General features: G+C 42.9%; 1 protein-coding gene and 1 long non-coding RNA gene across 4 annotated transcripts in view; both read right to left on the bottom strand.

Moving 5' to 3' along the window:
* epsti1 (epithelial stromal interaction 1) overlaps positions 1–14,580 on the bottom strand; it is a 63,479-nt gene that overhangs the window by 40,840 nt on the left and 8,059 nt on the right. For all 3 annotated transcript variants that reach the window (XM_062533733.1, XM_062533732.1, XM_062533734.1), the window contains exon 3: positions 8,308–8,391. In XM_062533733.1, coding sequence (XP_062389717.1) covers positions 8,308–8,391 — 84 coding nt within the window. The remainder of the gene's footprint in view (positions 1–8,307; positions 8,392–14,580) is intronic.
* LOC134077720 (uncharacterized) lies at positions 324–1,388 on the bottom strand. The gene is made up of 2 exons (XR_009938739.1): positions 842–1,388; positions 324–583 (listed from the first exon to the last, which is right to left on the bottom strand). It is a non-coding gene; the product is annotated as an uncharacterized LOC134077720 (long non-coding RNA).

Below are 14,580 nucleotides of genomic sequence, written 5' to 3' on the forward strand. Positions count from 1 at the left end.
CAATAAAAATTTAAACTGCAATCACGTTGTTGTGTTTGTTGCGGAACAGGCAGGATTATCCTTGCAAACGTGAATAGCTTGAAGTGTTGTCGATTAGCTTGCAACTAGCTGTTTATTACAGTGGTTAGCAATTAACCCTCTATTGCATGATATATGAAATAATGAAGAAAAAAAATATTTCCACACAATTTATCACCAGTCATAGAGCACATTGAACAATTCCATAAAAAAAAAAAAAAAAAATATTAATAGGGGGTAGATCTAGGTTTGTTTCTTTGGGGCAACAACATGCAATAATGGTAATAAATACAAAAAGTGCAGTCTACTTGAAATATATCTCTTTATTCCATAACAAAATACATTTTATGAAAGATCTTCAACATCAACTTAATTTGAAAAAAAAATTGTGCTGAAAAAGTATTACATTCACAACTAGTTACAATCTTAGTTGGGTTTGTTACCTAGAAGTAACAATGCGCGACAAAGGAGTATTATTTCTATCCATTCATTCCCATTCAGTTTATGTATGCCTGTTCCTCTTCGTCCTTTTTCAGCTCTCCATCTCTTTCTTCAGCATCTCCATCTGGAGATATCAATAAGCACACATCAATAAACATATTGTTATTGTTATTAAGTATTTTAAAATAAAAAACAATGTACATACTGACAAATACTCAACAAGTCTTGGTATCCTGCCATTTGACTCTGTGTAAGTAAACAGGGAATCCTCATTCCACTGTTGCATGTTGTTGCTTTGAGGCAACATAGCTATTTTACACTTTTACTAAATAAATATTCAATAAAAACATAATCAACAGAGTGAAACTGAATCAGAACTTACCCAAAATTGTGAAAATATTTTTTATTTCATGGAAATCCTAAGGAAAATGTCACTTTTTCAAAGGTTTGTGGAGCTGAAAAAAACATGCCTGCCGCATGTGAGTGCAGGTGAGGAAGATAGATTGAAAAGGGTATTTTACAAGTCATGTGATCAAATACAAGCATTCTGTTGGCTTTTCAAACTTCCTCCTGATCAAAATGAGCATTTTTTATTGGTGTATGATGTTGTAGGCCTGAGAAAATGAGGCGACAGGGGTTTGTTACCCTGAGGCAACACTATGCAATAGAGGGTTAACAGCTAATAGTTAACGTCGCTGTTATTTAGCATTGTTGCTTTTTGTAGGAGTTGGGAAGGAGCCTCAGACCTCTGTGTGCTGTTTATATATTTTCCAGGTGTGTCATTATTTTCTATTCATTTGTTGTGTTGGATGTTTATACCACAGAGGGTTGAAGTAGAGCTTTGTTTACTGTGGTCCTGGCGTTAGCTATTTTTTCCTCTATGCTAGCTCCCGCTGACTAGCGAGCTAACTACTTCTGTTGTTTCATGATGTTTTGGATCTGATGTAAGTTCGCATCATTCAGGCAACACAGCACAACAACGCACTTATTTAGCGTCATCTCCCTCCCCCTGCAAGTGCTGACATTACCCCACCCCTCGCGGCTCCTACTCGGGTCTAGTGTGAACACAATTACCCGTATCTCACTCGGACATAGAGCTCATGTGGGAAACGTCCGTGTCGTGCCTCTACCCGGGTAAATATGTCCGGGTAACTTCTAGAAGTTATGTGAGAAAGGGACTTGTGGGAACGCAAAACTCGGGTATTTTCTTACCCGGAACTCACCCTACTAGCCCCCTAGTACTACTTCTAGATGTTACCCGGGTGCGTTTAGGTGGGAATGCAGCCGGCACAGTTCTGGGTAGAGATGGGGGGCGTACCGATGACGTATAGAAATGCGCCCTTGCAGCCTGCTTGCAGCGCGAGGCAGAAAGTACAAATTGCCATGGTAACGATAAACATTGCCCTACGAGTATGAACACAGACGAGAACACCGGAGTACAGAAAACAGTGACATTTTGTTGTGTACGTACAATAAAAATTTAAACTGCAATCACGTTGTTGTGTTTGTTGCGGAACAGGCAGGATTATCCTTGCAAACGTGAATAGCTTGAAGTGTTGTCGATTAGCTTGCAACTAGCTGTTTATTACAGTGGTTAGCAATTAACCCTCTATTGCATGATATATGAAATAATGAAGAAAAAAAATATTTCCACACAATTTATCACCAGTCATAGAGCACATTGAACAATTCCATAAAAAAAAAAAAAAAAAATATTAATAGGGGGTAGATCTAGGTTTGTTTCTTTGGGGCAACAACATGCAATAATGGTAATAAATACAAAAAGTGCAGTCTACTTGAAATATATCTCTTTATTCCATAACAAAATACATTTTATGAAAGATCTTCAACATCAACTTAATTTGAAAAAAAAATTGTGCTGAAAAAGTATTACATTCACAACTAGTTACAATCTTAGTTGGGTTTGTTACCTAGAAGTAACAATGCGCGACAAAGGAGTATTATTTCTATCCATTCATTCCCATTCAGTTTATGTATGCCTGTTCCTCTTCGTCCTTTTTCAGCTCTCCATCTCTTTCTTCAGCATCTCCATCTGGAGATATCAATAAGCACACATCAATAAACATATTGTTATTGTTATTAAGTATTTTAAAATAAAAAACAATGTACATACTGACAAATACTCAACAAGTCTTGGTATCCTGCCATTTGACTCTGTGTAAGTAAACAGGGAATCCTCATTCCACTGTTGCATGTTGTTGCTTTGAGGCAACATAGCTATTTTACACTTTTACTAAATAAATATTCAATAAAAACATAATCAACAGAGTGAAACTGAATCAGAACTTACCCAAAATTGTGAAAATATTTTTTATTTCATGGAAATCCTAAGGAAAATGTCACTTTTTCAAAGGTTTGTGGAGCTGAAAAAAACATGCCTGCCGCATGTGAGTGCAGGTGAGGAAGATAGATTGAAAAGGGTATTTTACAAGTCATGTGATCAAATACAAGCATTCTGTTGGCTTTTCAAACTTCCTCCTGATCAAAATGAGCATTTTTTATTGGTGTATGATGTTGTAGGCCTGAGAAAATGAGGCGACAGGGGTTTGTTACCCTGAGGCAACACTATGCAATAGAGGGTTAACAGCTAATAGTTAACGTCGCTGTTATTTAGCATTGTTGCTTTTTGTAGGAGTTGGGAAGGAGCCTCAGACCTCTGTGTGCTGTTTATATATTTTCCAGGTGTGTCATTATTTTCTATTCATTTGTTGTGTTGGATGTTTATACCAGAAAGGGTTGAAGTAGAGCTTTGTGTACTGTGGTCCTGGCGTTAGCTATTTTTTCCTCTATGCTAGCTCCCGCTGACTAGCGAGCTAACTACTTCTGTTGTTTCATGATGTTTTGGATCTGATGTAAGTTCGCATCATCCAGGCAACACAGCACAACAACGCATTTATTTAGCGTCATCTCCCTCCCCCTGCAAGTGCTGACATTGCCCCACCCCTCGCGGCTCCTACTCGGGTCTAGTGTGAACACAATTACCCGTATCTCACTCGGACATAAAGCTCATGTGGGAATCGTCCGTGTCGTGCCTCTACCCGGGTAAATATGTCCGGGTAACTTCTAGAAGTTATGTGGGAAAGGGACTAGAGAGAGCTGCTGCAGGTGGGGCTGGCCACCTGGCATAAGATTCTAATTGCTTAACGACCCGATTGTGATGTCATAGAGGCCCATGTTAAAGGAATAGTTCGGAATTTTGGACATAGGACCTCATTTCCAACTTTACCGAGGTGATATAGGTCGGTGGAGACCGTTTTTATCGCGTTTAGCCCCTTCCTTCAGTTGCAGCGTCCCCCTTTGCTAACGCTGGTTTTGAGCTAACACATTTCTACGGTAACATCAGTCTGACATCAACAACAGCCTTACTCACTCCACCGCACACCCGAGACAAGTCAATTAAATCGTCGGACTATCGATATACATGTCCGTGTTGATAGAATAATTTTAGAAATAAAACTAACCTTGCAACTCAATGATTTATTACATTTTGAGGGACTAGTTTCTCAATATCAATCCGCCACTGCCATACAGGGAACAAAGTAGGCTATTGCAATGCGATGCAAGGTTCGTTTTATTTCTAACATGGTTCTATCAACACTAGGCATGTGCATCGATAGTCTGACATTAAAATGTATTTGTTTCGGGTGTTCTGTGGAGTGTTTTCAGTGGCAGGCTGGATGTTACCGTTGACTTGCGTTATCTTGGCACCAGATTAGCATGAGATGAACGCTGCAACTCATAGGAAGGGCAGAAATTCACTGAAAATGGTCTTCACCGACCTATATCACCCAGACTGAGTTGGAAATTAGGTCCTATGTCCAAAATTCCGAACTATTGCTTTAAGTCTATGGGGAAATTTTTAATCGTTTTCAATTTATAGTTTAAAAACTATAAAAGTTACAAAGTTGAAAAATACATTGCACAGGTCTCCTTAGTAAGACCTACGTAGCAAAGTTTGAATCAAGTTTCTACGCTAAACGGTTCAAGCTGAATTGCGAGCGTTAGAAGAAAAAGAATAACTAGAAATGCAATTCCAAGGAATTACCAGTGCATGAAAATGTATAGATAGATAATGGATAGATAATGTAGATGTGGTTACTAAGGTGTAGCTAGGGTAAACATGGTGGTTGCAGAGTTTAAAGAAAGCTGATGGTGTGAAGGTAGACAGTTTAAAGCTTAAACATTCCATTTCTAACCTAACTAATGATTTCAAACAAATGTTAGAAACAGATTTTGTAAACAAATGTTTACTATGCTAACAATGATAAACAGGTCGATTGGTTAACCTAGCTAATGATTTCTAGCAGTTATGGTAAAAATGCTAACAATGTTAGCACTGCAAACTATGTTAACAATGCTAACCAGGTTGATTAGCTAACTTACCTAATGATTTCTAGCAGGAATGTTAAAAATGCTAACTATGCTAACCATGCTAACAATGCTAACCAGGTTGATTAGCTGACTTAGTTGATGATTTCTAGCAGTTATGCTAACAATGCTAACTATGTTAACAATGCTAACTAGGTTGATTAGCTAACTTAGCTAATCATTTCTAACAGCTATGCAAAAAAATACTAACAATGTTAACTATGCTAACCATGCTAACTAGCTAACTTGCTACTGAGGACTTCTATTTTGAAACATTTGTTGACAGGGTTTCCATGGCTGCCACTATCAGGAATAAAGAAGTTACTGTAGTAAAATCATGTTGGTTGCTATGGAAACGGTCATAAACGCTTCATTTTAATGGTTGCTATGTTGGGTGCTAGGTACATGGAAGTCTCATGTAGTTGACTGGAGGCATAGTTGATGATAACTGACAGTTGAAATGGTTGAACAGTTAAATAGTTGAGTAGTTTCAATGGTTAAATGATTTAATAGTGTATTATTGCAGTGAGGACTTTTATTTTGAAACAGTTGTGGACAGAGGAAACAGTTAACAGGATATGTAGTCTTAAGAGAGATCGTATGCTTAAAGCCTGAGAGAGAGAGAGAGCTGCTGCAGGTGGCCCTGGCCACCTGGCATAAGATTCTAATTGCCCTATTATGATGTCATAATCGCAATGTTAAGTCTATGGGGGAAATTGTAATAGTTTTTATTTAATAGTTCAAAAAGTATAAAAGTTACAAAGTTGAAAAATATGTAGCTAACTGTTCAACCATTCCAACTGTCAGTTATCATCAACTATGCCTCCAGTCAACTACATGAAACCTCCAAGTACCTAGCAACCAACATAGCAACCATTAAAATTAAGCGTTTATGACTGTTTCCATAGCAACCAACATGATTATACTGCAGTAACTTCTTGTTTCCTGATAGTGGCCACCATGGATATTCTAGCAGCAAATGTTTCAAAATAAAAGTCCTCACTAGCAAGTTAGCTAGTTAGCATGGTTAGCACTGTTAGCATAGCTAGCATTTTTAACATAACTGCAAAAAATCATCAACTAAGTTAGCTAATCAACCTGGTTAGCATTGTTAGCAAATCTAGCATTGTTAGCATAGTTAGCATTTTTAGCATTACTGCTAGAAATCATCGGTTAAGTTAGCTAATCAACCTGGTTAGCATTGTAAGTAAAGTTAGCATTGCTAGCATAATTAGCATTTTTAACACAACTGCTAGAAATCATTAGCTAAGTTAGCTTATCAACATTTTAACATGAATAGAAATCATTAGTTAAGTTAGAACTGGAATGTTTCAGCTTTAAACTGTCTACCTTCACACTATCAACTCTCTGTAAACTATGCAACCACCATGTTTACCCTAGCTACACCTTAGTAACCATATCTACATTATCTATCTCTTCATGCACTGGTAATTCCTTGGAATTGCATTTCTAGTTATTCTTTTTCTTCTAACGCTCGCAATTCAGCTTGAACCGTTTAACGTAGAAACTTGATTCAAACTTTGCTACATAGGTCTTACTTAGGAGACCTGTGGAATGTATTTTTCAACTTTTTAACTTTTATACTTTTTAAACTATATTCTTCTAACGCTTTTTGTGCTTCTAATTCAGCTTCAACCGTTTAACGTAGAAACTTCATTCAAACTGCGCTGCGTAGGTCTTACTTAGGTGACTTCAACTATGTATTTTTCAACTTTGTAACATTTATACTTTTTGAACTATTACATAAAAACTATTAAAACTCCCTCCATAGACTTAACATTGTGATTATGACATCATAATAGGGCAATTAGAATCTTATGCCAGGTGGCCAGGGCCACCTGCAGCAGCGCTCTCTCTCAGGCTTTAAGCATACAATCTCTTTGTGAAGACTACATATCCTGTAAACTGTTTCCTCTGTCCACAACTGTTTCAAAATAAAAGTCCTCACTGCAATAATACACTATTAAATCATTTTTTAACCATTGAAACTACTCAACTATTTAACTGTTCAACCATTCCAACTGCCAGTTATCATCAACTATGCCTCCAGTCAGCTATATGAAACCTCCACATACCTAGCAACCAACATAGCAACCATTCAAATTAAGCATTTATGACCGTTTCCATCGTAACCAACATGATTTTACTACAGTAACTTCTTTATTTCTGATGGTGGTCACCATGGATACCCTAACAACAAATGTTTCAAAATAAAAGTCCTCATTAGCAAGTTAGCTAGATAGCATTGTTAGCATAGTTAACATTTTTTAACATAACTGCTAGAAATCATTAGCCAAGTTAGCTAATCAACTTGTTTAGCATTGTTAGCATAGTTAGCATTTTTAATGCAACTGCTAGAAATCATCAGCCAAGTTAGCTAAGCAACCTGATTAGCATGGTTAGCATTGCTGTCTATCAACATTCATTAAATTGTCTTTTTATCAACAGCTTTTATCCATATTCAATTTAAACTGTCTATCTTCACACTATCAACTCACATAAACAATGAAACAACCATGTCTACCCTAGCAACACCTTATTATTAGGTTATTGCTAGGTTACGGGGACGCTGGCGAGACTGACGCCGCTCCAGCTGGCATGTTTTTGTTTGACTTTTTAATAAGTTTTATAATTTCATGTGAATATTTTTCCAATCGACACATAGTAATAGTGAGCGTATATATTTTGCATTCATGTTCGTTATTTTTATTGAATTCTTCCGCCGTGGTAAACGCTATAGGCCTATTCAGAAGTTTCCCAGTAGAGGAGACGGACATAAGCAAGACCAGACTACTGCTGTGCCGCTTGCCTACTGCCTGGTCTCTGTGTGGTGGATCCTGTACGTCCTGTCCTTAAAGGAATAACACCTGGCCTGGACCGACCGGCTACTCACTGTGAGTTGCGCTGCATTTGAACTTGTGGCTGTTTTGAAACTTTGGCTAAGGCTACACAGCGGATCGCTGAGATTGCCGTGTTAGTCGGTTGACTAGCTTGTCCTGGGAGATCGAGGCTTTGTGCTGTCTGCCTGCGCTGCTGCGCGTCCATCTATACTCCACATCAGCTCCACAGTCTGTGTAGAGTAGACTATGGGTGGATTTCTTATTTGGGTGGATTATTATTCTTCTGGATTTTTAATAAAATATATTATATAGCACTTTTCAAGCACAGAGCACAAAGTGCTGAATCACAGCTGAGTCTTTATAACGGATGTAACGTCAATAAAATCCCTGACCAACCCGGGAAAACCCCACTTCTGCTCTTTCATACAATAAAGGTATATTTTGCTGCATCTAATAGTTGCAGAGCAGAAGAACAGAGAAGGGAGTGTTTTTTGACGCAATTTGCGTCAGTCGGGTTCTAAGGGTTAAAACGGCTTTACAGATTATGGTTTGGAGGTAATTGTTACGTCCTCTTTGTTCTCCTTTCATGTTCACTTACCAAGCCTTTCTGGGTGAATTTGTACTGGGCCATGTTTATTCTCCTCTTTAAATCTCCTCCAGTCTTCTTCTTCTTTCTGTCTCACTTCAGAAAGAAATATGTCACTGACAAAATATTATTACACATTACAATAGCACTCATCAAATGTTTGAAAACAAGAATAAAAGAATGAATGAATATATACTTTTTTGATCCCGTGAGGGAAATTCAGTTCTCTGCATTTAACCCAATTAGTGAACACACAGCACACAGTGAACACACAGTGAGGTGAATCACACTAACCCAGAGCAGTGAGCTGCCATGCCCAACCAGCGGCGCTCGGGGAGCAGTGAGGGGTTAGGTGCCTTGCTCAAGGGCACTTCAGCCGTGGTGGACTGGTCGGGGATCGAACCGGCAACCCTCCGGTTACAAGCCCGATGCGCTAACCAGTACACCACGGCTGCCCCAATACGATGGACAGTCAAAGTGTGGCCAGAGGGAACTGACTCAGCACTTCAGCAGCAACTAAAAGTCCCAAAAAAACCCAAACCTCAAACCGTGACACCACCCATGATTTCCGCACGGGCATTAATTCATATACCTCCTCCATTCTTGACTGTATCAACTTCAACATCAACAGTGTCACCACCCTCAAACGGATTACCACTTTCCTCAGATGCCATGGATGCATCATGCAACAGTCAGACTCCTGCTGCAGGCACGAGACATCGCATTCAGATCAGGTGATGCTCAGGCTTATAGCTCATCCAGGGCTAACCTAAAAAAGGGGTATCAAAGAAGGCCAAGCACAACCACAAGCTAAGGTTTGAGGATCACTTCAAGAACAACTCTGACCCCCGACGCTTGTGGCAAGGCATCCAGGCCATCACAGAGTACAAAATGGCCGCTTTGATAGGGACAACAAGGTGGTCTCTGCAGATCATCTGCCCTTCACACTCTCCAGGACTGATGTGTGTGCGGCACTGAGCAGGACAAATACATGTATGGGCTGTTGGTCCTGATGGTATCCCCGGATGCTTCCTCAGGGCCTGTGCTGTGCAGCTGACTGAGGTTTGGACTGGCATATCTAATCTGTCACTAGCCCAGGCAGCTGTACCCGCAGGCTTTAAAACCACCTCCTTCGTGCCGGTGCCAAAACGCTCCACTGCAACGAGCCTTAATGACTTCCGTCTAGTTGCACTCACCCCCATCATCACAAAGTGCTTGGAGAGGCTGATCCTGGCCCATCTCAAGACCTGCTCACCACCCTCACTGGACCCCTTCCAATCTGCCTTCCCCTTCCTACCATCAGAACAGGAGCACGGAGGATGCCATCTCTACTTCACACTTCACTCCGCCCTGTCCCACCTTCACAATAGCAACACCTACAGTATGTGAGACTGCTCTGCCTCCAGCCGGAAAGCATTGCAGAGGGTTGTGAAAAGTACCCAAAGCATCCCCGTTTCCTCACTCCCCTCCACTGAGGCCATCCAGGACAAGTGATGGTTGCGTAAGGCGTTCAGCTTCACAAAGACTGTTCTCACCTCTCTCTCCTCCGGGAGGCGTTACAGGTCTCTCTTTACCCGAACCAGCACATTCAGAGGACGCTTCTTATCTATGGCTGCCACACTACTGACAACTTTTATTTCTGTTAGGACCGCTTATGTCAAAAATACACAAGACTATATTTTGTATTTGGCGGTATGGCTCTGTTCAGAGGAAGTTCCCTGTCCTTCCATGAGCTCCAAGAAAAAGCATAGACAGGGAACAGCAGCACCCTCAGGCGACTACCCTCCCAGTTAAAACTGGGAGAGTAACAGGGGAGCTACACCAGGCGCGTAACTGAAGCGTTCCGTTCACGACGCGTAAAATCCATTTTAGAAGATGGGTCTATTTTTTTCGAATATACGCGCCACTGTCGCGTCTGGTGTAGCTACTTCCATTGACTACGGTGATTATTAACTGCTGCAACCGGCTGCAACATACGCGTCGCAAACGGAACGCTTCAGTCACGCGCCTGGTGTAGCTCCCCTGTTACTCTATTCCCCCTTGAACAGAGCAAGTAACGATGACAACAGAATGTCATTATCTAAGTTAAACCACTTTGAGGTGGAGCTGGGGAGGAGGTGAGTTGCAAAGCAGTGAGCAGAGAAAACAGTGATAGTAACAGACTGACGCAGCTTAAATAAGGCGCCCTTATGAGAGAGACTACTTGCGAGCGAATGGAACAATCATCTGATGTGGACTGGGTTTGGCATAGCCAATAAGAAACTTACAGACAGCTGACTATGAGGCCTGCCAGAACTAAGGCAGAATGCTTGATTTATCTATCCTGTCATCTTTGGTTCTACATATTCCATTCAGTAGTGTGCAGCTATTGTGTGTCATTAATATTAACAAGTTAGACTTCGGTATCGACCTTATGCTACAGGAAGCAACAGAGGTGACAGGTAGGCTGACAACTTCTATAAACACAGGATTTATACTGTTCCTTCACAATTATTGGGTTGACCACGCACAGTGTTGTCATGTAAAGACCCTGTTCATGTTGCAAAGCAATTGTCTTGACATTTCTGAGTCTTTTAGGAGGCACAAAAGTACAGTTTAGTATGCTGTCATAACAGAGGTGATGTGCTCTCCTGTTTGCACCACCCCGAGGAAAGTGAGGAGCAGCCTGAAACCATCCTCTCTGCTGGAATGGTTGTGAGCCCCATCCAGTGGACCCCCTAGATGAGCAGATCCGTGAGGCCACAACTAATGATCTTGCACCAGCTAACACACCGACCAACTGCACACATATTCTCCTCAGTCTCCCAACTCAACTAATGATCTTGCACCAGCTAACACACCGACCAACTGCACACATATTCTCCCCAGTCTCCCAACTCAACTAATGATCTTGCACCAGCTAACACAGTTAGGTATGGTGCAGTGTGGAACTTCAACCACCTCAGGGTCTTACTGGAACGGACCACCTCTGCTGTGGGCTTGTGTGACTGGTGCCCCAGTCATGCATCCCATGGTGGCTACTGAACACACCTGAGCTGGTGCTGACCACCCTCCGCCATGCCTTAGTTATGCTGCTTTAGCATTGCGCTGTCATTGACTTCTTATGTGGCATGCCGTACAACTCCTCTTCTCCCCTCTCCCTCTGTCTCTCTCAACTCTCCCTCTTTCCTTCTCTCCCTGTCCTGTCCTCTATAGTGTAGCTTGGGGGGGGAGGGTCCCGCGTGCTGTCTGTTGCGTGTGCGGGCATTTGTTCATTCACTGCGCATGCGGGCTTTTGTCCATTTGCGCCGTTTCGGTCATGGGCCTTCCCCGGGTGGGCTTGCGCATCATGTCTGGGCTGCGCGCCCGGGTGGTGGGGCTGGGTGCTCTGGGCCGGTCGGGATCCGTTCGCGGGTGGCGTTGCTCGTCCGCGGGGGGGCTCCCGTCGCCGTCTGTAGATGGGGGGGGGGGGGGGGGGGGGGGTTCGTGACGGCTCCATTCGGCAGTGGCTCTGCGTGGACGTATATTGGCGGTCTGGCTGGGGCATGCGGTCTGATCAGATGTGCACGGCTGTGCATTTTGTGGGATGGGGGGGACGGGGGAGGTGGGAATGCTGGGAGTGGATGGCGGAGGGGAGGGCTATGTTGCGGCATTGTATTTGGATTGGGCTCGCGGTCCGGGCCTTCTTGGGGTGGTGTTTCTAGAGTGGAAGTCCAATGGTTTTAACGATTTTAATTACATTACACCAATGTCCAATGATTTTAACAATTTTAATTACACTACATCGCCTCCCTACGCCTCCCGACCCTGTCAACAGGATGACAGGATGACACGTCCAAAGACATGAAGCATTCTGGACTTTTGCTCTGGGGGCGCTGCTTCCGGGGGGCCTGGGCGGCGGGGCGGATCAGATTGTGTGTCCTGGTCGGGCCGTGGTGTGTGTTCGCGCGGTGTTGTGGTTGGGGTGGGGCTGGCGCGGGCCCCGTTCTCTCTGCTCGCGGATGGTGGTGGGGGGTTGTCTGCGGATGGGTGGCGCCGCCTGTGGGCGGACTCTGGCTGGCCATGCTCAGCCGTGCTGCTCCGACGCGCGGTTCAGAGGTGGTGTGTGGGTTCGCCTGGGGGGGGGGGCATTGTGGGTGGGTGGATGTTGCGTGCGTGGTGGGTGGGTGGATGTTTGCATGCGTGGTGGACGATGTGCGGGATGCCTCTTCGGGTTTAACTGGGTAACCTATTCCTACGCACCTGTCCCCACAAAAGAGGTGTGTAAAAGCGTTTTGTAAACCCTCTATAGTATAACCATTTATATCACCATTGATATACTTATTAATACTTAATATGACTTACAGTAATACTAACACACTTTATTTCTCTTCCCTTTCCCCTATACCTCACCTGTGAGGTAAACCATTACCAGCCATCAACCATCTCTGTGCCTGTCCCTCATCACACCTGAAGTCACATCCCTCTGACTGCCCTACCATCGCCATTGCCTTCGCCATCCCTATGACTGCCCTACCATCGCCTGCTGTGGTTCCCTGCCCGAATCTTTGGCCCTCGGATCCCAGCGACCCATCATCTTCCGAAATAACTAATGGATTACTAATGGACAATTTATTCCCTACACTGGACTATTTGAACTTTCATTGTCATTGTAACTTTCAAACTACAAATGACTGTACTGTAACTGACCCAAGGCAGATGGGTTGGGCCCTTGAGTCGTGGGTCTGTCTGAGGTTTCTTCCTATATGTATCTCCAATTCTAGGGAGTTTTTCCTTGCCCCTGTTACTCATGGGCTCTCTTTGAATGTCTAACACTCTGTAAAGCGCCTTGAGACATGTGTAATGTATTGGCGCTCTATAAGCGACATTAAATTGAAATTGAAATTGAACACACCGACCAACTGCACACATTTTCTCCTCAGTCTCCCAACTCAACTAATGATCTTGCACCAGCTAACACACCGGCCAACTGCACACATATTCTCCTCAGTCTCCCATCTCAACTAATGATCTTGCACCAGCTAACACACCGGCCAACTGCACACATATTCTCCTCAGTCTCCCAACTCAACTAATGATCTTGCACCAGCTAACACACCGGCCAACTGCACATATATTCTCCTCAGTCCCCCAACTCAACTAATGATCTTGCACCAGCTGACACACCGGCCAACTGCACACATATTCTCCTCAGTCCCCCAACTCAACTCCTAACCATGGCACACTCCTCCTCTGGTACGGGACACCCAGGGACCAATGCCATGCTCTCACTTCTGCAAGATTGTTACTCATGGCCGGGTATGACCAAGGATGTCCGAAGGTTCGTAGCCGGATGTGCAGACTGTGCCATAGCAAAGACCCCACGACACCTCCCAACAGGGAAGCTAACCCCATTGCCAGTTCCCAGAAGACGTAGACTACATCACAGTCCTTCCTCCATCAGAGGGCCACACCTACATCCTGATAAACTGAGGGCACCAAACTTAATTGCTATTGTCTGATGCTTATATAATGGTCTATATCACAAAAATGCTTGACAGACATCTGGGACACAGCTGAAGTTTAACAGAGCACTCAATATACAAGTAGCCAAAAATCTGATTGATCTATACCCAATGTATTATGCATGGGCAACAAAGCTATGAGGAGGGTGGGAGATGTCAAAACCCATGTTAGATCACATCTTGAGGGCATATGCTTTCAGAAAATAAATAGTTTAGGTGGTTGAATCTGTTTTCTCTAAATGGCACAGCCCAAAAGGTATTAGCCATACATCCAATTTACATCAAATGTATTATGCATCAGCAGCAAAGCCATGAAGGGAGGGTGAGAAATGTGAAATCCCATGTCAGTTGACATCTTGCTTTAAGAAAATATAGTTTTAGGTGGTTGAATCAGTTTCCCTAAATGGTACAGTCCAACAAGGTCTTAGCCACACACACTATACCAATATCCAATATATTATGCATGGGGGTCATTCCGTGTGATATCATCCAATCTCAGCTAAATTTGGAAGGTGACCCTCTCCAAAACAATCTGAAACAGGTGTTTGTAGACTAAACCTATGCATAAATAGTGTATCTGTATCACTAATGGTTCCACAACTACAGCCCTTTGAAGATTCAAGTAATTTTAAGCATTGTGGTGAACAATCCCATATCTTCAATTTGCAACACTAGTGCAGTGCCCGTGCAAACAATGTTTTCCACGAAACGTGTTGCCCAATGACATTGGTAGGCTAGGTAGGCTAGATCATGTTAGATTGGTGATGACGTAGAATCAGGCCCGTGCAGTCAGAGCTTTTTA

The sequence above is a fragment of the Sardina pilchardus genome, chromosome 4 (assembly GCF_963854185.1).
Source record: "Sardina pilchardus chromosome 4, fSarPil1.1, whole genome shotgun sequence".
Taxonomy (NCBI): Eukaryota; Metazoa; Chordata; class Actinopteri; order Clupeiformes; family Clupeidae; genus Sardina; species Sardina pilchardus.